Source organism: Oncorhynchus clarkii, chromosome 2 (assembly GCF_045791955.1).
Source record: "Oncorhynchus clarkii lewisi isolate Uvic-CL-2024 chromosome 2, UVic_Ocla_1.0, whole genome shotgun sequence".
NCBI lineage: Eukaryota > Metazoa > Chordata > Actinopteri > Salmoniformes > Salmonidae > Oncorhynchus > Oncorhynchus clarkii.
In genome coordinates, this window is record NC_092148.1 from 5,814,049 (window position 1) to 5,836,999 (window position 22,951).

At 44.4% G+C, this 22,951-nt stretch overlaps 1 protein-coding gene across 1 annotated transcript in view; it reads right to left on the reverse strand.

Annotated features, from left to right (window-relative positions):
* LOC139419611 (rap guanine nucleotide exchange factor 5-like) overlaps window positions 1-22,951 on the reverse strand; it is a 54,146-nt gene that overhangs the window by 14,694 nt on the left and 16,501 nt on the right. The window contains exons 2-5 of the mRNA XM_071169594.1: window positions 7,578-7,656; window positions 6,017-6,164; window positions 5,702-5,799; window positions 707-737 (exon numbers count right to left, since the gene is read on the reverse strand). Of these exons, the coding sequence (XP_071025695.1) occupies window positions 707-737; window positions 5,702-5,799; window positions 6,017-6,164; window positions 7,578-7,656 (356 nt within the window). The remainder of the gene's footprint in view (window positions 1-706; window positions 738-5,701; window positions 5,800-6,016; window positions 6,165-7,577; window positions 7,657-22,951) is intronic.

Here is a 22,951-nt window from a genome sequence, read left to right on the forward strand (position 1 = left end):
AATACTCATCTCATGCAGTTCGGCCTCTTACCTTTCTGTAGGGTAAATACTCATCTCATGCAGTTCGGCCTCTTACCTTTCTGTAGGGTAAATACTCATCTCATGTAGTTTGGCCTCTTACCTTTCTGTAGGGTAAATACTCATCTCATGTAGTTTGGCCTCTTACCTTTCTGTGGGGTGAATAGTCATCTCATGTAGTTTGGCCTCTTACATTTCTGTAGGGTGAATAGTCATCTCATGTAGTTTGGCCTCTTACCTTTCTGTAGGGTGAATACTCATCTCATGCAGTTTGTCCTCTTACCTTTCTGTAGGGTGAATACTCATCTCATGCAGTTTGGCCTCTTACCTTTCTGTAGGGTAAATACTCATCTCATGTAGTTTGACCTCTTACCTTTCTGTAGGGTAAATACTCATCTCATGCAGTTCGGCCTCTTACCTTTCTGTAGGGTAAATACTCATCTCATGCAGTTCGGCCTCTTACCTTTCTGTAGGGTAAATACTCATCTCATGTAGTCTGGCCTCTTACCTTTCTGTAGGGTAAATACTCATCTCATGTAGTTTGGCCTCTTACCTTTATGTAGGGTGAATAGTCATCTCATGCAGTTTGGCCTCTTACCTTTCTGTAGGGTGAATAGTCATCTCATGTAGTTTGGCCTCTTACCTTTCTGTAGGGTGAATAATCATCTCATATAGTTTGGCCTCTTACCTTTCTGTGGGGTGAATACTCCTCCGCTGTACTGGAGAGAGAAACAAAATCAAACAATTAGACCATGAGACAAGAACGACAAAAATAAATAAATACACACACTCGTTTTGAACCGTTTCAATCAACTAGTAACCTGGTATTACTGTGATTTTACATCAATCAACTAGTAACCTGGTAGTACTGTGATTTTACATCAATCAACTAGTAACCTGGTAGTACTGTGATTTTACATCAATCAACTAGTAACCTGGTAGTACTGTGATTTTACATCAATCAACTAGTAACCTGGTATTACTGTGATTTTACATCAATCAACTAGTAACCTGGTATTACTGTGATTTTACATCAATCAACTAGTAACCTGGTATTACTGTGATTTTACATTAATCAACTAGTAACCTGGTAGTACTGTGATTTTACATCAATCAACTAGTAACCTGGTAGTACTGTGATTTTACATCAATCAACTAGTAACCTGGTATTACTGTGATTTTACATCAATCAACTAGTAACCTGGTAGTACTGTGATTTTACATCAATCAACTAGTAACCTGGTAGTACTGTGATTTTACATCAATCAACTAGTAACCTGGTATTACTGTGATTTTACATCAATCAACTAGTAACCTGGTATTACTGTGATTTTACATCAATCAACTAGTAACCTGGTAGTACTGTGATTTTACATCAATCAACTAGTAACCTGGTATTACTGTGATTTTACATCAATCAACTAGTAACCTGGTATTACTGTGATTTTACATCAATCAACTAGTAACCTGGTATTACTGTGATTTTACATCAATCAACTAGTAACCTGGTATTACTGTGATTTTACATCAATCAACTAGTAACCTGGTAGTACTGTGATTTTACATCAATCAACTAGTAACCTGGTATTACTGTGATTTTACATCAATCAACTAGTAACCTGGTATTACTGTGATTTTACATCAATCAACTAGTAACCTGGTAGTACTGTGATTTTACATCAATCAACTAGTAACCTGGTATTACTGTGATTTTACATCAATCAACTAGTAACCTGGTATTACTGTGATTTTACATCAATCAACTAGTAACCTGGTATTACTGTGATTTTACATCAATCAACTAGTAACCTGGTATTACTGTGATTTTACATCAATCAACTAGTAACCTGGTAGTACTGTGATTTTACATCAATCAACTAGTAACCTGGTATTACTGTGATTTTACATCAATCAACTAGTAACCTGGTATTACTGTGATTTTACATCAATCAACTAGTAACCTGGTAGTACTGTGATTGTTACGGATACCATTATCCTGTGTGTGTATCCTGTGTGTGTGTGTGTTTCTTTTCTCTCCTTCTCCCCTCACAGGTGAAAATCATCACTCCCCAATCCGTCAACAATCAATCATCAATCAGAAGACACACCTCCTCCTGTTTCCTACCCTATCACAGTTCCTTCCCCATGGTTTAAAAACCCCATCATTTGTTTGCTCTAGAGCTCAATCTCTTTGTATATGCCATGTTTGTAGATCTCTGTGTCTCACTCTCTCTTTGTGTATTAACCTATCTTTTGTTTGAGAACCTCCATAGCACTTTGTCATCTCCTGTGAGTATTGTTATGGTGTTTGTTTGTTGCTGGTGGGGAAACCAAGACAAGTCGCCCATGGGCATACACTACCCGTAGGTAAACTTTGTTAAAAACACTAGTTAGAACTGGGCGGACCACCCACTGTATTTTTGGTTAGTTAGTTAGCTGTTGTTGAAATAGGCTAGTCTAGCTTAGGGGTGTTTTTGCATATTTATTGTTTCTTTCCTTGGGACCAGCTCAGCCCCTTTTTCCTGCTCCCCCCATTACCGTGTGTTTTATAAATAAACCCTGAGTTTGAAGGTATTATTTCAGTTGTCGTGGTTATTTCGTTGACACTTACTTTGTCACAACTATAATTTGCATGAGTTATGTTACGCGTCTCATAACCATCCCCCCCCCCTAGACTGTCGGGCCAAAAGGGATTCGTAACAGTGATTTTACATCAATCAACTAGTAACCTGGTAGTACTGTGATTTTACATCAATCAACTAGTAACCTGGTAGTGATTTTACATCAATTAGTCAAGGTTAGGTGACATGAGTCATGGTCCTGATTAAAGGTGCAATATGTAGAAATCGGTCCACCATTTCCTGGTTGCTAACATTCAAATAGTTTCCCTAATTTCAGTTTGTGACAAAACAAGCGATGTAGAGAATCATTGTACCATCTAAACCGCTGTGGAATATATTTCAATGACCAAAAAGATAGTATTTTCAGCTGTTTGAAGCTGCTGTACAAAACCCAAAGGAAGACGTGAAAACTAATCTCATGAACGGGAAGCATAGAAATGATTTACCACCCCTTAGACTTGCTTTCAATTATAATAACAGATCTGTAACTCACATTTCTATGTGAATTTGGTTGGGAGGGAGTAGGTGAGGAGAAGGAAGGGAGGAGGGAGGAGGGTTGACATGGGATGTGTTCCACTCGATGGACACCATGTTCTATATTCTGGGTGTTCTTGGATGTGTGCGTTTGTCAACAAGCAAGGAATCCTCAAAGCTATTGGCAATAAGAGAACCAACAGTAGAAATGGAACAACAGGCCTCTCTGTCACAGCTTGTGCTTTCCCAGATATTATTCCTACGTGTCTTAGACCCCTGAGACAGAGGGAGAGGAACTTAGACCCCAACAACACATACCACAATGACACAGCCCCAAACGGGGACAACGACACAGCCCCAAACGGGGACAACGACACAGCCCCAAACGGGGACAACGACACAGCCCCAAACGGGGACAACGACACAGCCCCAAACGGGGACAACGACACAGCCCCAAACGGGGACAACGACACAGCCCCAAACGGGGACAACGACACAGCCCCAAACGGGGACAACGACACAGCCCCAAACGGGGACAACGACACAGCCCCAAACATGGGGACAACGACACAGCCCCAAACATGGGGACAACGACACAGCCCCAAACATGACGACAACGACACAGCCCCAAACATGACGGCAACGACACAGCCCCAAACATGACGGCAACGACACAGCCCCAAACATGACGGCAACGACACAGCCCCAAACATGACGGCAACGACACAGCCCCAAACATGACGACAACGACACAGCCCCAAACATGACGACAACGACACACTCCCCAAACAGTACGACAACACAACCCCTTTACAGGCCAATAGGGAGTAGGGTGATAGGCCTATAGGGCTTTGGTCAGAATTAGTGCACTATACAGGGAAAAGGGTGCCATTTGACATGCACAAAGTCACATTTCCTGTTTACCAGCTACATGTTCGGAAAACACAATTAGGAAAAATAATCCACACATACATTATACTTAAATACACTATATATACAAAAGTATGTGGACACCCCTTGAAATTAGTGCATTCAGCTATTTCAGCCACACCTGTTGCTGACAAGTGTATAAAATTGAGCACACAGCCATTTCAATAGACTAACATTGGCAGTAGAATGACCTTACTGAAGAGCTCAACGTGGGGCCGTCATAGGATGCCACCATTCTAACAAGTCAGTTAGTTAAAATTTGTGCCCTGCTTGAGCTGCCCTGGTCAACTGCTGTTGACTTGCTTGCAATAACTTGCTGTTATTGTGAAGTGGAAACATCTAGGAGCAACAACGGCTCAGCCGCGAAGTGGTAGACCACACAACCTCACAGAACGCGTAGCTGTCGCGCCCTGACCTTAGAGAGCCTTTTTATGTCTCTATTTGGTTTGGTCAGGGTGTGATTTCGGTGGGCATTCTATGTTCTGTTTTCTATGTTTTTGTATTTATGTTTTGGCCGGTATGGTTCTCAATCAGGGACAGCTGTCTATCTGTTGTCTCTGATTGGGAATCATACTTAGGCAGCCTTTTTCCCTTCTGTCATTGTGGGAAGTTGACTTTTGTTAGTGGCACTATAGCCCTGTAAGCTTCACGGTTGTTTCTTCGTTTGTTGGCGACATTTTAAATAAAAGGAAAATGTACGCTCACCACGCTGCACTTTGGTCCACTTCTTTAGATGGCCATGACAGTCGCTCTTAAAAATGGTCTGTCCTCGAATGCAACACTCACCACTGAGTTCCGAACTGCCTCTGGAAGCAATGGCAGCACAAGAGCTGGTCGTCGGGAGATTCATAAAATGGGTTATCATGGCCAAGCAGCTGCACACAAGCCTAACATCACCATGTGTAATGCCAAGCATCGGCTGGAGTGTTGAAAAGCTCGCCGCCATTGGACTCTGGAGAAGTGGAAACACGTTCTCTGGAGTGATGAATCAAGCTTTACCATCTGGCAGTCCGACAGACTAATCTGGATTTGGCGGATTCCAGGAGAACGCTACCTGCCCCAATGCATAGTGTCCACTGTAAAGTTTGGTGGAGGACGAATAATGGTCTGGGGCTGTTTTGCATGGTTCAGGCTAGGCCACTTAGTTCCAATGAAGGATAATCTTAACGCTACATTATAGAATGACATTCTAGACGATACTGTGCTTCCAACTGTGTGGCAACGATTTGGGGAAGGCCCTTTCCTGTTTCAACATGATAATGCCCCAATGCACGAAGCAAGGTCCAAACAGAAATGGTTTGTCGAGATCGGTGTGGAAGAACTTGACTGGCCTGCACAGAGCCCTGACTTCAACCCATCGAACACCTTTCAGAAGAATTGGAACGCCGACTGTGAGCCAGGCCTAATCGCTCAGCATCAGTGCCCGACCTCACTAATGATTGTGTGGCTGAATGGAAGCAAGTCCTCGCAGCTATGTTCCGACATCTAGTGGAAAGCCTGGAGGCTTTTATAGCAGCAAAAGGGGGGGGGGAAACTCCATTTTAATGCCCATGATTCTGTAATGAGATGTTCGACGAGCAGGTGTCCACATACTTTTGGTCATGTAGTGTAACTAATTCATCATATTATTCTATTATTCAATTTCTATGGCCACTCACTGTCTGCGATGCAGCCGCAGGAGTTTCTGCAGGTCCTTCTGCTCCTTCTCTAGAGTTGGATACTCATACAGGTCATCCAGGAGGAAACGATACAATGTCTGAAACACAAAGACATCTAATGTCTGTTTTCACCCTCCCGTATCATCATGATATCACTTATTTTAGGGTCATCTCACTGTCCCATATCCTTAGCCTGGCCCCACATTTGTCTTGCCAACTCCTTATAAATGACTAGAGGAGTTTGAAAGAAAGCACAACAGATCTGGAAACAGGCTATAATATCCCTTCTTCTTCTCCTCCCTCGCTCCAGCATACCTTCATGAAGAGTTTAACATGCTCGTCTTCTCGTAGGAAGTCCCTGTACAGTGTTGTCCACTGTGTCACCAGGTGCAGGACCTGACGTTTCCTGTCCAGAACCTCCTTCCCTTCCTCTTTCCCCCGGTGGTGTCTCTTAGAACAATAGGTGGGCTTCGTGAGTTAAGGCATCAGCACAGCAGGAGAGAGGACTCTCAGTAGGCTTTGTGTGTATTGACATTAGCTTGGCCAACAGGATCAACACCACTATTTTTAATTTTTCCAAGTTGGAGGTGTATGTGTGTAGTGGGTTTAAGGGTGAGGTGTGTGTGTGTGTGTGTGTGTGTGTGTGTGTGTGTGTGTGTGTGTGTGTGTGTGTGTGTGTGTGTGTGTGTGTGTGTGTGTAGTACAGTCAGTAACTTTAGAGGTGGGTGGTGTACTGTAGTCTAGAGGTAAGGTACTGTAGTCTAGAGGTAGGGGTGGTATGCTGTAGTCTAGAGGTAAGCTACTGTAGTTTAGAGGTAAGGTACTGTAGTTTAGAGGTAAGGTACTGTAGTCTAGAGGTAAGGTACTGTAGTCTAGAGGTAAGGGACTGTAGTCTAGAGGTAAGGGACTGTAGTCTAGAGGTAAGGGTGGTAAGGTACTGGAGGTAAGGTACTGTAGTCTGGAGGTAAGGTACTGTAGTCTGGAGGTAAGGTACTGTAGTCTGGAGGTAAGGGACTGTAGTCTAGAGGTAAGGGTGGTAAGGTACTGGAGGTAAGGTACTGTAGTCTGGAGGTAAGGTACTGTAGTCTGGAGGTAAGGTACTGTAGTCTGGAGGTAAGGTACTGTAGTCTGGAGGTAAGGTACTGTAGTCTGGAGGTAAGGTACTGTTGTCTGAAGGTAAGGTACTGTAGTCTGGAGGTAAGGGACTGTAGTCTAGAGGTAAGGGTGGTAAGGTACTGGAGGTAAGGTACTGTAGTCTGGAGGTAAGGTACTGTAGTCTGTAGGTAAGGTACTGTAGTCTGGAGGTAAGGTACTGTAGTCTGGAGGTAAGGTACTGTAGTCTGGAGGTAAGGTACTGTAGTCTGGAGGTAAGGTACTGTTGTCTGAAGGTAAGGTACTGTAGTCTGGAGGTAAGGTAATGTAGTCTAGAGGTAAGGTACTGTAGTCTAGAGGTAAGGGTGGTGTACTGTAGTTTAGAGGTAAGGGATGTGTACTGTAGTCTGGAGGTAAGGTACTGTAGTCTGGAGGTAAGGTAATGTAGTCTAGAGGTAAGGGTTGTGTACTGTAGTCTGGAGGTAAGGTACTGTAGTCTAGAGGTAAGGTACTGTAGTCTAGAGGTAAGGTACTGTAGTCTGGAGGTAAGGTACTGTAGTCTGGAGGTAAGGTACTGTAGTCTAGAGGTAAGGTACTGTAGTCTAGAGGTAAGGGTTGTGTACTGTAGTTTAGAGGTAAGGGTGGTGTACTGTAATTTAGAGGTAAGGTTCTGTAGTCTAGAGGTAAGGGTGGTTTACTGTAGTCTGGAGGTAAGGTAGTTTAGAGTTTAGGGTGGTGTACTATATTCTACAGGTGACCACCACAGCCTGAAGTAAAAGGATATTGTCCCAGGAGAGCCTGACACAGATCACTGGTTGACATGAACACCAGGTATGTCAGCAGGAAGTCATCCAGGAGAGGCTCTGTAAAACAGGAAACACATAATTTACAACAGCATCCAATAGAACTGGCTAAAACTCAGTGGTGGAAAAAAGTACTCAATAGTAATACTGTAGTAAAAGTAAAGATAACTTCATAGAAAATGACTCAAGTAAAAGTGAAAGTCACCCAGTAAAATATTACTTGTGTAAAAGTATATAATATAATATAAAAATATTTGGTTTTAAATATACTTAAGTATCAAAAGTAAAAGTAAAAGTATAAATAATTTCAAATTCATTATATTAAGCAAAACAGACAGAAAAATGTCTTGTTTTTTTATTGTATTGCCAGATAGACAGGGGCACACTCCAACACTCCAACACTTCAACACTTCAACACTTCAACACTTCAACACTCCAACACCAACACTCCAACACATAATTTACAAACAAAGCATGTGTGTTTAGTGAGTCCTCCAGATCAGAGGCAGTAGGGATGACCAAGGATATTCTCTTGATAAGTGTGTGAATTGGACCATTTTCCTGTCAAAATGTAACGAGTACTTTTGTGTATCAGGGAAATGTATGGAGTAAAAAGTACATTATTTTGTTTATGAATGTAGTGTAGTAAAAGTTGCCAAAATTATAAATAGTTGTCACGCCCTGACCTTAGTATTCTTTGTTTTCTTTATTATTTTGGTTAGGTCAGGGTGTGACATGGGTGATGTATGTGTTTTGGTCCTGTCTAGGGGTTTTGCATGTCTATGGGTGTTTACTAGTCTAGGTGTTATGTATCTCTATGGTTGTCTAGATTGGTTCTCAATTAGAGGCAGGTGTTTATCGTTGTCTCTGATTGGGAACCATATTTAGGCAGCCATATTGTTTGTGTAATTTGTGGGTTAATGTCTATGTCTAGTTGACTGTACATTTAGATTATAGCTTCACGGTCGTTTTGTTATTTTGTATAGTTTGTTTAGTGTCCGTCTTTATTAAAAGTAACGTGTATTCATATCACGCTGCGCCTTGGTCTCCTCCATTCAACGAACGTGACAATAGTAAAGTCAATTACAGATACTTCAAAACAACGAACTTACTAAAGTAGCATTTTAAAGTATTTTTACTAAAGTACTTTACACCACTGCTAAAACTGATTCAAATCCAATGTAATTGGATAGAATTTAATTTATTCATAAATTAATGTATTAATACATTTAATAAATGTATTAAACATTTTAAATTATGAATGACCAAACCAAGATTGTATAATCATTAAAGCTACCTTCAAGTGTCAGTAGTCTACTTCAAAGATGCAGACCATACAAAAATGTGCTCATAAATTAAAAAAATGTAAAGTGAAAAGTGAATTCCACCCTCTGACATCTTTTGTAACGTGTTTCTCTAAACTCCTCCCACCGCCTGTTACGGTTGGCTCCAACGCCGTCCAGCTCTCTGCTCCACCTACAGCCTCTCTGTGTTCACACTGTGTCCAGCTCTCTGCTCCACCTACAGCCTCTCTGTGTTCACACTGTGTCCAGCTCTCTGCTCCACCTACAGCCTCTCTGTGTTCACACTGTGTCCAGCTCTCTGCTCCACCTACAGCCTCTCTGTGTTCACGCTGTGTCCAGCTCTCTGCTCTACCTACAGCCTCTCTGTGTTCACACTGTGTCCAGCTCTCTGCTCCACCTACAGCCTCTCTGTGTTCCCACTGTGTCCAGCTCTCTGCTCCACCTACAGCCTCTCTGTGTTCCCACTGTGTCCAGCTCTCTGCTCTACCTACAGCCTCTCTGTGTTCACACTGTGTCCAGCTCTCTGCTCCACCTACAGCCTCTCTGTGTTCCCACTGTGTCCAGCTCTCTGCTCTACCTACAGCCTCTCTGTGTTCACACTGTGTCCAGCTCTCTGCTCCACCTACAGCCTCTCTGTGTTCCCACTGTGTCCAGCTCTCTGCTCCACCTACAGCCTCTCTGTGTTCCCACTGTGTCCAGCTCTCTGCTCCACCTACAGCCTCTCTGTGTTCACACTGTGTCCAGCTCTCTGCTCCACCTACAGCCTCTCTGTGTTCACACTGTGTCCAGCTCTCTGCTCCACCTAAAGCCTCTCTGTGTTCACACTGTGTCCAGCTCTCTGCCCCACCTACAGCCTCTCTGTGTTCACACTGTGTCCAGCTCTCTGCTCCACCTACAGCCTCTCTGTGTTCTCACTGTGTCCAGCTCTCTGCTCCACCTACAGCCTCTCTGTGTTCTCACTGTGTCCAGCTCTCTGCTCCACCTACAGCCTCTCTGTGTTCACACTGTGTCCAGCTCTCTGCTCCACCTACAGCCTCTCTGTGTTCACACTGTGTCCAGCTCTCTGCTCCACCTACAGCCTCTCTGTGTTCACACTGTGTCCAGCTCTCTGCTCCACCTACAGCCTCTCTGTGTTCACACTGTGTCCAGCTCTCTGCTCCACCTACAGCCTCTCTGTGTTCCCACTGTGTCCAGCTCTCTGCTCCACCTACAGCCTCTCTGTGTTCACACTGGGTCCAGCTCTCTGCTCCACCTACAGCCTCTCTGTGTTCACACTGTGTCCAGCTCTCTGCTCCACCTACAGCCTCTCTGTGTTCACACTGTGTCCAGCTCTCTGCTCCACCTACAGCCTCTCTGTGTTCACACTGTGTCCAGCTCTCTGCTCCACCTACAGCCTCTCTGTGTTCACACTGTGTCCAGCTCTCTGCTCCACCTACAGCCTCTCTGTGTTCCCACTGTGTCCAGCTCTCTGCTCTACCTACAGCCTCTCTGTGTTCACACTGTGTCCAGCTCTCTGCTCCACCTACAGCCTCTCTGTGTTCACACTGTGTCCAGCTCTCTGCTCCACCTACAGCCTCTCTGTGTTCACACTGTGTCCAGCTCTCTGCTCCACCTACAGCCTCTCTGTGTTCACACTGTGTCCAGCTCTCTGCTCCACCTACAGCCTCTCTGTGTTCACACTGTGTCCAGCTCTCTGCTCCACCTACAGCCTCTCTGTGTTCACACTGTGTCCAGCTCTCTGCTCCACCTACAGCCTCTCTGTGTTCACGCTGTGTCCAGCTCTCTGCTCTACCTACAGCCTCTCTGTGTTCACACTGTGTCCAGCTCTCTGCTCCACCTACAGCCTCTCTGTGTTCCCACTGTGTCCAGCTCTCTGCTCTACCTACAGCCTCTCTGTGTTCACACTGTGTCCAGCTCTCTGCTCCACCTACAGCCTCTCTGTGTTCCCACTGTGTCCAGCTCTCTGCTCCACCTACAGCCTCTCTGTGTTCCCACTGTGTCCAGCTCTCTGCTCCACCTACAGCCTCTCTGTGTTCACACTGTGTCCAGCTCTCTGCTCCACCTACAGCCTCTCTGTGTTCACACTGTGTCCAGCTCTCTGCTCCACCTAAAGCCTCTCTGTGTTCACACTGTGTCCAGCTCTCTGCTCCACCTACAGCCTCTCTGTGTTCACACTGTGTCCAGCTCTCTGCTCCACCTACAGCCTCTCTGTGTTCTCACTGTGTCCAGCTCTCTGCTCCACCTACAGCCTCTCTGTGTTCTCACTGTGTCCAGCTCTCTGCTCCACCTACAGCCTCTCTGTGTTCACACTGTGTCCAGCTCTCTGCTCCACCTACAGCCTCTCTGTGTTCACACTGTGTCCAGCTCTCTGCTCCACCTACAGCCTCTCTGTGTTCACACTGTGTCCAGCTCTCTGCTCCACCTACAGCCTCTCTGTGTTCACACTGTGTCCAGCTCTCTGCTCCACCTACAGCCTCTCTGTGTTCCCACTGTGTCCAGCTCTCTGCTCCACCTACAGCCTCTCTGTGTTCACACTGGGTCCAGCTCTCTGCTCCACCTACAGCCTCTCTGTGTTCACACTGTGTCCAGCTCTCTGCTCCACCTACAGCCTCTCTGTGTTCACACTGTGTCCAGCTCTCTGCTCCACCTACAGCCTCTCTGTGTTCACACTGTGTCCAGCTCTCTGCTCCACCTACAGCCTCTCTGTGTTCACACTGTGTCCAGCTCTCTGCTCCACCTACAGCCTCTCTGTGTTCACACTGTGTCCAGCTCTCTGCTCCACCTACAGCCTCTCTGTGTTCACACTGTGTCCAGCTCTCTGCTCCACCTACAGCCTCTCTGTGTTCACACTGTGTCCAGCTCTCTGCTCCACCTACAGCCTCTCTGTGTTCACACTGTGTCCAGCTCTCTGCTCCACCTACAGCCTCTCTGTGTTCACACTGTGTCCAGCTCTCTGCTCCACCTACAGCCTCTCTGTGTTCACACTGTGTCCAGCTCTCTGCTCCACCTACAGCCTCTCTGTGTTCACGCTGTGTCCAGCTCTCTGCTCTACCTACAGCCTCTCTGTGTTCACACTGTGTCCAGCTCTCTGCTCCACCTACAGCCTCTCTGTGTTCCCACTGTGTCCAGCTCTCTGCTCTACCTACAGCCTCTCTGTGTTCACACTGTGTCCAGCTCTCTGCTCCACCTACAGCCTCTCTGTGTTCCCACTGTGTCCAGCTCTCTGCTCCACCTACAGCCTCTCTGTGTTCCCACTGTGTCCAGCTCTCTGCTCCACCTACAGCCTCTCTGTGTTCACACTGTGTCCAGCTCTCTGCTCCACCTACAGCCTCTCTGTGTTCACACTGTGTCCAGCCTCTCTGCTCCAGCTCTCTGCTCTACCTACAGCCTCTCTGTGTTCACACTGTGTCCAGCTCTCTGCTCCACCTACAGCCTCTCTGTGTTCACACTGTGTCCAGCTCTCTGCTCCACCTACAGCCTCTCTGTGTTCACACTGTGTCCAGCTCTCTGCTCCACCTACAGCCTCTCTGTGTTCTCACTGTGTCCAGCTCTCTGCTCCACCTACAGCCTCTCTGTGTTCACACTGTGTCCAGCTCTCTGCTCCACCTACAGCCTCTCTGTGTTCACACTGTGTCCAGCTCTCTGCTCCACCTACAGCCTCTCTGTGTTCACACTGTGTCCAGCTCTCTGCTCCACCTACAGCCTCTCTGTGTTCACACTGTGTCCAGCTCTCTGCTCCACCTACAGCCTCTCTGTGTTCTGTGTTCACACTGTGTCCAGCTCTCTGCTCCACCTACAGCCTCTCTGTGTTCACACTGTGTCCAGCTCTCTGCTCCACCTACAGCCTCTCTGTGTTCCCACTGTGTGCTCTCTGCTCCACCTACAGCCTCTCTGTGTGTCCAGCTCTCTGCTCCACCTACAGCCTCTCTGTGTTCACACTGTGTCCAGCTCTCTGCTCCACCTACAGCCTCTCTGTGTTCACACTGTGTCCAGCTCTCTGCTCCACCTACAGCCTCTCTGTGTTCACACTGTGTCCAGCTCTCTGCTCCACCTACAGCCTCTCTGTGTTCACACTGTGTCCAGCTCTCTGCTCCACCTACAGCCTCTCTGTGTTCACACTGTGTCCAGCTCTCTGCTCCACCTACAGCCTCTCTGTGTTCTCACTGTGTCCAGCTCTCTGCTCCACCTACAGCCTCTCTGTGTTCACACTGTGTCCAGCTCTCTGCTCCACCTACAGCCTCTCTGTGTTCACACTGGGTCCAGCTCTCTGCTCCACCTACAGCCTCTCTGTGTTCACACAGCTCTCTGCTCCACCTACAGCCTCTCTGTGTTCACACTGTGTCCAGCTCTCTGCTCCACCTACAGCCTCTCTGTGTTCACACTGTGTCCAGCTCTCTGCTCCACCTACAGCCTCTCTGTGTTCACACTGTGTCCAGCTCTCTGCTCCACCTACAGCCTCTCTGTGTTCACACTGGGTCCAGCTCTCTGCTCCACCTACAGCCTCTCTGTGTTCCCACTGTGTCCAGCTCTCTGCTCCACCTACAGCCTCTCTGTGTTCACACTGGGTCCAGCTCTCTGCTCCACCTACAGCCTCTCTGTGTTCACACTGTGTCCAGCTCTCTGCTCCACCTACAGCCTCTCTGTGTTCACACTGTGTCCAGCTCTCTGCTCCACCTACAGCCTCTCTGTGTTCACACTGTGTCCAGCTCTCTGCTCCACCTACAGCCTCTCTGTGTTCACGCTGTGTCCAGCTCTCTGCTCCACCTAAAGCCTCTCTGTGTTCACACTGTGTCCAGCTCTCTGCCCCACCTACAGCCTCTCTGTGTTCACACTGTGTCCAGCTCTCTGCTCCACCTACAGCCTCTCTGTGTTCTCACTGTGTCCAGCTCTCTGCTCCACCTACAGCCTCTCTGTGTTCTCACTGTGTCCAGCTCTCTGCTCCACCTACAGCCTCTCTGTGTTCACACTGTGTCCAGCTCTCTGCTCCACCTACAGCCTCTCTGTGTTCACACTGTGTCCAGCTCTCTGCTCCACCTACAGCCTCTCTGTGTTCACACTGTGTCCAGCTCTCTGCTCCACCTACAGCCTCTCTGTGTTCACACTGTGTCCAGCTCTCTGCTCCACCTACAGCCTCTCTGTGTTCCCACTGTGTCCAGCTCTCTGCTCCACCTACAGCCTCTCTGTGTTCACACTGGGTCCAGCTCTCTGCTCCACCTACAGCCTCTCTGTGTTCACACTGTGTCCAGCTCTCTGCTCCACCTACAGCCTCTCTGTGTTCACACTGTGTCCAGCTCTCTGCTCCACCTACAGCCTCTCTGTGTTCTCACTGTGTCCAGCTCTCTGCTCCACCTACAGCCTCTCTGTGTTCACACTGTGTCCAGCTCTCTGCTCCACCTACAGCCTCTCTGTGTTCACACTGTGTCCAGCTCTCTGCTCCACCTACAGCCTCTCTGTGTTCACACTGTGTCCAGCTCTCTGCTCCACCTACAGCCTCTCTGTGTTCACATTGTGTCCAGCTCTCTGCTCCACCTACAGCCTCTCTGTGTTCACACTGTGTCCAGCTCTCTGCTCCACCTACAGCCTCTCTGTGTTCACACTGTGTCCAGCTCTCTGCTCCACCTACAGCCTCTCTGTGTTCACACTGTGTCCAGCTCTCTGCTCCACCTACAGCATCTCTGTGTTCACACTGTGTCCAGCTCTCTGCTCCACCTACAGCCTCTCTGTGTTCTCACTGTGTCCAGCTCTCTGCTCCACCTACAGCCTCTCTGTGTTCACACTGTGTCCAGCTCTCTGCTCCACCTACAGCCTCTCTGTGTTCACACTGTGTCCAGCTCACTGCTCCACCTACAGCCTCTCTGTGTTCACACTGTGTCCAGCTCACTGCTCCACCTACAGCCTCTCTGTGTTCACACTGTGTCCAGCTCTCTGCTCCACCTACAGCCTCTCTGTGTTCACACTGTGTCCAGCTCTCTGCTCCACCTACAGCCTCTCTGTGTTCACACTGTGTCCAGCTCACTGCTCCACCTACAGCCTCTCTGTGTTCACACTGTGTCCAGCTCACTGCTCCACCTACAGCCTCTCTGTGTTCACACTGTGTCCAGCTCTCTGCTCCACCTACAGCCTCTCTGTGTTCACACTGTGTCCAGCTCTCTGCTCCACCTACAGCCTCTCTGTGTTCACACTGTGTCCAGCTCTCTGCTCCACCTACAGCCTCTCTGTGTTCACACTGGGTCCAGCTCTCTGCTCCACCTACAGCCTCTCTGTGTTCCCACTGGGTCCAGCTCATTTAGTACTGACCTGGAAGAACACCACAGAGGTTTTCAATCACTACATTGTCTATTGAAATGAATGTCTTCAGTGAGCAATGTGTAAAACATATTAGCAAACCTGTGGATGGCCACAAAATAAGAACCAATCTGGCAACCCCAATGCATTATGGAGAAAAAAGTAACATTTGAATATATGAATATAATCATTGAGAAAAGCATCCCCCATGCAGAGAATTTATGAATATATATATATCCCCTACACAATGTCCCAGTGTTGTGATATCAATATGCAAAAGCACATTGGCTTAAAGAAATCATTAAGGCAAAAGGATTTTTAATTAGATAAGGGTGACAGGTCTCACCCAGTGAAAGTAATGACTCCTAACAATCAGTGAAAGATCCTTGTGCAATGTGAAAATGACTCTAGAACACATATCAAATGGCAACCTATTCCCTAGTGTTCTACTGTTGACCAGGGCCCATCTAGGGAATGAATGAACACAGGATTGGAACACAGGTTGACAGAGAGAGAGAGAGATTGAGAGAGGATCTCAATGTGTGTGAGTTGATCTTTCTACTGGTCCTGACCTCCTAGTCATTACTCAGGTAATGACTCACACGCTTTCCAATGATGATTGTTGCATTTTCATTTTCTCCCTGGATACTGAAGCTATGCCCAATGACTTTCTCCTTCCCCCGTAGCCTCACATTACTGTATACTGGGCTGTTCTCTGTCTGCTACAGGGAATACCGGGGAAGATAAGGCAATACATTGTCAACCTGCTGCTTGACTCTCTAACTGCCGGTGCAGTCGATGCTCTAAATCAAATTATATTTCCAATGCTGTTGTGGCAATCTGATATGTGCTCAGTCTTAACCCACTGCTTTAATGTGTTCACAAGCAACATTGACGTTGCTGCGTCCTTGTGTGCAGACATCTCCAGATTACAGGACGTCATTCCTAGATATATGCTTTGATTTTATTATAAACAATGTCTCTGAACGTGAACTGATGAACAGATTGGTCAATGTAAATATACCAACCCAGCTAGAAAATCAATTCATGGTGGGGTTTTAATCATTTGTTGTGTGTTTCTTTGGTGAAAGTGCACCATTGTGAAAATAAACTGTTCCATTTGAGAGGAATTTCAAGGGATCTCATCAGAGAACTAGTCAATTACTATTTGCTGTGTTTGTCAGAGGAATTACAGTTTTTTACAATCACTTTGGCACTAATTTCGGGACCTTGGTGTCATTTTTCACAACTCTAGACACAAAACTCACAACCAATGATCAAAATGCAAATTTTTCAAAACTCTAACACTTTTTCCAATTGCTTGGATACAATACACATAAAGCTAAGATCATTTGTTCATTGAACTAAAATCACCTGTTCAAAATGACACCACTTAACATCAAAGTATTACCATTTCAAAATGCAATTCACACATTACATCTGAGATGACTGTCTATTCACACATTACATCTGAGATGACTGTCTATTCACACATTACATCTGAGATGACTGTCTATTCACACATTACATCTGAGATGACTGTCAATTCACACATTACATCTGAGATGACTGTCAATTCACACATTACATCTGAGATGACTGTCTAGTCACACATTACATCTGAGATGACTGTCTATTCACACATTACATCTGAGACACACATTACATCTGAGATGACTGTCTATTCACACATTACATCTGAGATGACTGTCTATTCACACACTACATCTGAGATGACTGTCTATTCACACATTACATCTGAGATGACTGTCTATTCACACATTACATCTGAGATGACTGTCTATTCACACATTACATCTGAGATGACTGTCTAGTCACACATTACATCTGAGATGACTGTCTATTCACACATTACATCTGAGATGACTGTCTATTCACACATTACATCTGAGATGACTGTCTATTCACACATTACATCTGAGATGACTGTCTATTCACACATTACATCTGAGATGACTGTCTAGTCACACATTACATCTGAGATGACTGTCTATTCACACACTACATCTGAGATGACTGTCTATTCACACATTACATCTGAGATGACTGTCTATTCACACATTACATCTGAGATGACTGTCTATTCACACATTACATCTGAGATGACTGTCTATTCACACATTACATCTGAGATGACTGTCTATTCACACATTACATCTGAGATGACTGTCTATTCACACATTACATCTGAGATGACTGTCTATTCACACATTACATCTGAGATGACTGTCTATTCACACATTACATCTGAAATGACTGTCTAGTCACACATTACATCTGAGATGACTGTCTATTCACACATTACATCTGAGATGACTGTCTATTCACACATTACATCTGAGATAACTGTCTATTCACACATTACATCTGAGATAACTGTCTATTCACACATTACATCTGAGATGACTGTCTATTCACACATTACATCTGAGATGACTGTCTAGTCACACATTACATCTGAGATGACTGTCTATTCACACATTACATCTGAGATGACTGTCTATTCACACATTACATCTGAGATAACTGTCTATTCACACATTACATCTGAGATGACTGTCTATTCACACATTACATCTGAGATGACTGTCTATTCACACATTACATCTGAGATGACTGTCTATTCACACATTACATCTGAGATGACTGTCTATTCACACATTACATCTGAGATGACTGTCTATTCACACATTACATCTGAGATGACTGTCTATTCACACATTACATCTGAGATGACTGTCAATTCACACATTACATCTGAGATGACTGTCTAGTCACACATTACATCTGAGATGACTGTCTATTCACACATTACATCTGAGATGACTGTCTATTCACACATTACATCTGAGATGACTGTCTATTCACACATTACATCTGAGATGACTGTCTATTCACACACTACATCTGAGATGACTGTCTATTCACACATTACATCTGAGATGACTGTCTATTCACACATTACATCTGAGATGACTGTCTATTCACACATTACATCTGAGATGACTGTCTAGTCACACATTACATCTGAGATGACTGTCTATTCACACATTACATCTGAGATGACTGTCTATTCACACATTACATCTGAGATGACTGTCTATTCACACATTACATCTGAGATGACTGTCTATTCACACATTACATCTGAGATGACTGTCTAGTCACACATTACATCTGAGATGACTGTCTATTCACACACTACATCTGAGATGACTGTCTATTCACACATTACATCTGAGATGACTGTCTATTCACACATTACATCTGAGATGACTGTCTATTCACACATTACATCTGAGATGACTGTCTATTCACACATTACATCTGAGATGACTGTCTATTCACACATTACATCTGAGATGACTGTCTATTCACACATTACATCTGAGATGACTGTCTATTCACACATTACATCTGAGATGACTGTCTATTCACACATTACATCTGAAATGACTGTCTAGTCACACATTACATCTGAGATGACTGTCTATTCACACATTACATCTGAGATGACTGTCTATTCACACATTACATCTGAGATAACTGTCTATTCACACATTACATCTGAGATAACTGTCTATTCACACATTACATCTGAGATGACTGTCTATTCACACATTACATCTGAGATGACTGTCTAGTCACACATTACATCTGAGATGACTGTCTATTCACACATTACATCTGAGATGACTGTCTATTCACACATTACATCTGAGATAACTGTCTATTCACACATTACATCTGAGATGACTGTCTATTCACACATTACATCTGAGATGACTGTCTATTCACACATTACATCTGAGATGACTGTCTATTCACACATTACATCTGAGATGACTGTCTATTCACACATTACATCTGAGATGACTGTCTATTCACACATTACATCTGAGATGACTGTCTATTCACACATTACATCTGAGATGACTGTCTATTCACACACTACATCTGAGATGACTGTCTATTCACACATTACATCTGAGATGACTGTCTATTCACACATTACATCTGAGATGACTGTCTATTCACACATTACATCTGAGATGACTGTCTATTCACACATTACATCTGAGATGACTGTCTATTCACACATTACATCTGAGATGACTGTCTATTCACACATTACATCTGAGATGACTGTCTATTCACACATTACATCTGAGATGACTGTCTATTCACACATTACATCTGAGATGACTGTCTATTCACACACTACATCTGAGATGACTGTCTATTCACACATTACATCTGAGATGACTGTCTATTCACACATTACATCTGAGATGACTGTCTATTCACACATTACATCTGAGATGACTGTCTATTCACACATTACATCTGAGATGACTGTCTATTCACACATTACATCTGAGATGACTGTCTATTCACACATTACATCTGAGATGACTGTCTATTCACACATTACATCTGAGATGACTGTCTATTCACACATTACATCTGAGATGACTGTCTATTCACACATTACATCTGAGATGACTGTCTAGTCACACATTACATCTGAGATGACTGTCTATTCACACATTACATCTGAGATGACTGTCTATTCACACATTACATCTGAGATGACTGTCTATTCACACATTACATCTGAGATGACTGTCTATTCACACATTACATCTGAGATGACTGTCTATTCACACATTACATCTGAGATGACTGTCTATTCACACATTACATCTGAGATGACTGTCTATTCACACATTACATCTGAGATGACTGTCTATTCACACATTACATCTGAGATGACTGTCTATTCACACACTACATCTGAGATGACTGTCTATTCACACACTACATCTGAGATGACTGTCTATTCACACATTACATCTGAGATGACTGTCTATTCACACATTACATCTGAGATGACTGTCTATTCACACATTACATCTGAGATGACTGTCTATTCACACATTACATCTGAGATGACTGTCTATTCACACATTACATCTGAGATGACTGTCTATTCACACACTACATCTGAGATGACTGTCTATTCACACATTACATCTGAGATGACTGTCTATTCACACATTACATCTGAAATGACTGTCTATTCACACACTACATCTGAGATGACTGTCTATTCACACATTACATCTGAGATGACTTTCTATTCACACATTACATCTGAGATGACTTTCTATTCACACATTATATCTGAGATGACTTTCTATTCACACATTACATCTGAGATGACTGTCTATTCACACATTACATCTGAGATGACTGTCTATTCACACATTACATCTGAGATGACTGTCTATTCACACACTACATCTGAGATGACTGTCTATTCACACATTACATCTGAAATGACTGTCTATTCATTTCATTACAATGATCTAACTATCAATTGATACGACTGGTCAAAATGATAAGTGACTGTTGCGTTACTCTTAATGCAGAGTTTTATGGAAACTGACTAACAACATTCCATGTTTAGATCATGAAAGTTTCAGGATAACGAGATCCATTGACACCAATTTCCATGGAACATGAACCAATTGGACTACATTATCTATGGATGTAATGTTTCATCATCATTCTTTATCAGACACTGTTTCTATCGTCCCATGTACCACGTTTCCAGACCATGTTTTCAGATTTGACATTACTGTACACTCACCGGCCACTTTATTAGGTACACCTATCTAGTACCTGGTAGGACCCCCTTTTGCCTCCACAACAGCCTGAATTATTCATGGTGTTGTACGTTAAGAGGTGCCAATCTGTACACCACTGTTTTAAACAGCTGTTATTTGAGCATTTGTGGCCTTTCTGTTAGCTTGAGTGAGTCTGGACATTCTCCTCTGACCTCTCTCATTAACAAGGTGTTTTTGCCCACAGAAATGCCGCTCACTGTCAACTCTAGAGAATGTAGTGCGTAAAAATCCCAGGAGGGCAGCTGTTTCTGAGATGCTGGAATCACCATGTGTGTCAAAGTTGCTTAGATTACTCATCTTGCCTGTTCTAATGTTTGGTCGAACAACATCTAATAATCTACATATTGAGTTGCAGGCAGCCACATGATTCGCTGTTCAAATATAACCTTCCTTGATGAGCTAAATCAGGTCTGTAGAGTTGATGACATGACCTATGCCATTGTGTGGGATAATGTCAGGTTCCACCATGCTCAAATGGTGCAAGCTTGGTTTCAGGCCCAACCACAATTTACCACCCTGTACTTACCCCCATACTCTCCTTTCCTTAACACGATTGAGGAATTTTTCTCCACATGGAGGTGGAAGGTATATGATAGGTGTCACGCCCTGGTCTAAGTATTTTGTGTTTTTCTTCATGTATTGGGTCAGGCCAGGGTGTGGCATGGGGTTTTTGTATTGTGGTGTGTTTTGTCTTGGGGTTTTGGTGTGTATGTATTGGGATTGTAGCTAGTGGGGTTATCTAGCAAAGTCTATGGCTGTCTGGAGTGGTTCTCAATCAGAGGCAGGTGTTTATCGTTGTCTCTGATTGGGAACCATATTTAGGCAGCCATATTCTTTGAGTTTGTCGTGGGTGATTGTCCTATGTGTCGTTGTTCCTGGCTCAGTCTCAGTCTCAGTGTTAGTTTACACAAGTATAGGCTGTTTTGGTTTTCGTTAAGTTCTTTGTTTTGTAGTGTTTGTTATTGATTCGTGTTTTTCGTTCGTTCATTAAACATGGATCGCAATCTACACGCTGCATTTTGGTCCGACTCTCCTTCACACCTAGAAAACCGTAACAATAGGCGCCCTCACGAACAAGCCACCCTTCTCCAGGCCATGGATGACACGTGCAATGACATCACCATGCCCTGAAGATTCTTCCCAAGATGTTTGGCTAATGAAAACATCCATTGTGATGTGGATGAGAACCTATGGCCAAATCCACAAGACGGGGTTGAGGGCAATATAGAAGTACAGTAATCAATCCTTTGTTTTGCTTTTTACAGTAAGCCAGGTGAGGAACACTGCAGTTGACATTTTACTGTAAGCCAGGTGAAGAACATAGCAGTAATGTTTTACAGTAAGCCAGGTGAGGAACACTGCAGTGATGTTTTACTGTAAGCCAGGTGAGGAACACTGCAGTGATGTTTTACTGTAAGCCAGGTGAGGAACACTGCAGTGATGTTTTACAGTAAGCCAGGTGAGGAACACTGCTGTGATGTTTTACAGTAAGCCAGGTGAGGAACACTGCAGTGATGTTTTACAGTAAGCCAGGTGAGGAACACTGCTGTGATGTTTTACAGTAAGCCAGGTGAGGAACACTGCAGTGATGTTTTACAGTAAGCCAGGTGAGGAACACTGCAGTGATGTTTTACAGTAAGCCAGGTGAGGAACACTGCAGTGATGTTTTACAGTAAACCAGGTGAGGAACACTGCAGTGATGCTTTACAGTAAGCCAGGTGAGGAACACTGCAGTGATGTTTTACAGTAAGCCAGGTGAGGAACACTGCAGTTGACGTTTTACTGTATTTTTTTATATATTTTTGTAGCTAATAATTTATTTGATTCAAAGAAACCTATGTTGTGATTTTGTACTACAATATTTAATGATTTTATGAACAGCTACACAGTGAAACTATTGGTATCTTGTGTGTGGTGGATTTAAATGAATGTTCCTATGGTATTTCATGATAAATGAGTTATTTGAACCAATGATTCTGCAAGTGCAAGGTTTCTAAAGATGTTAATGCACAATGCAATGTTTTGAACATTGGACAGCCTGTGTTACAAGTG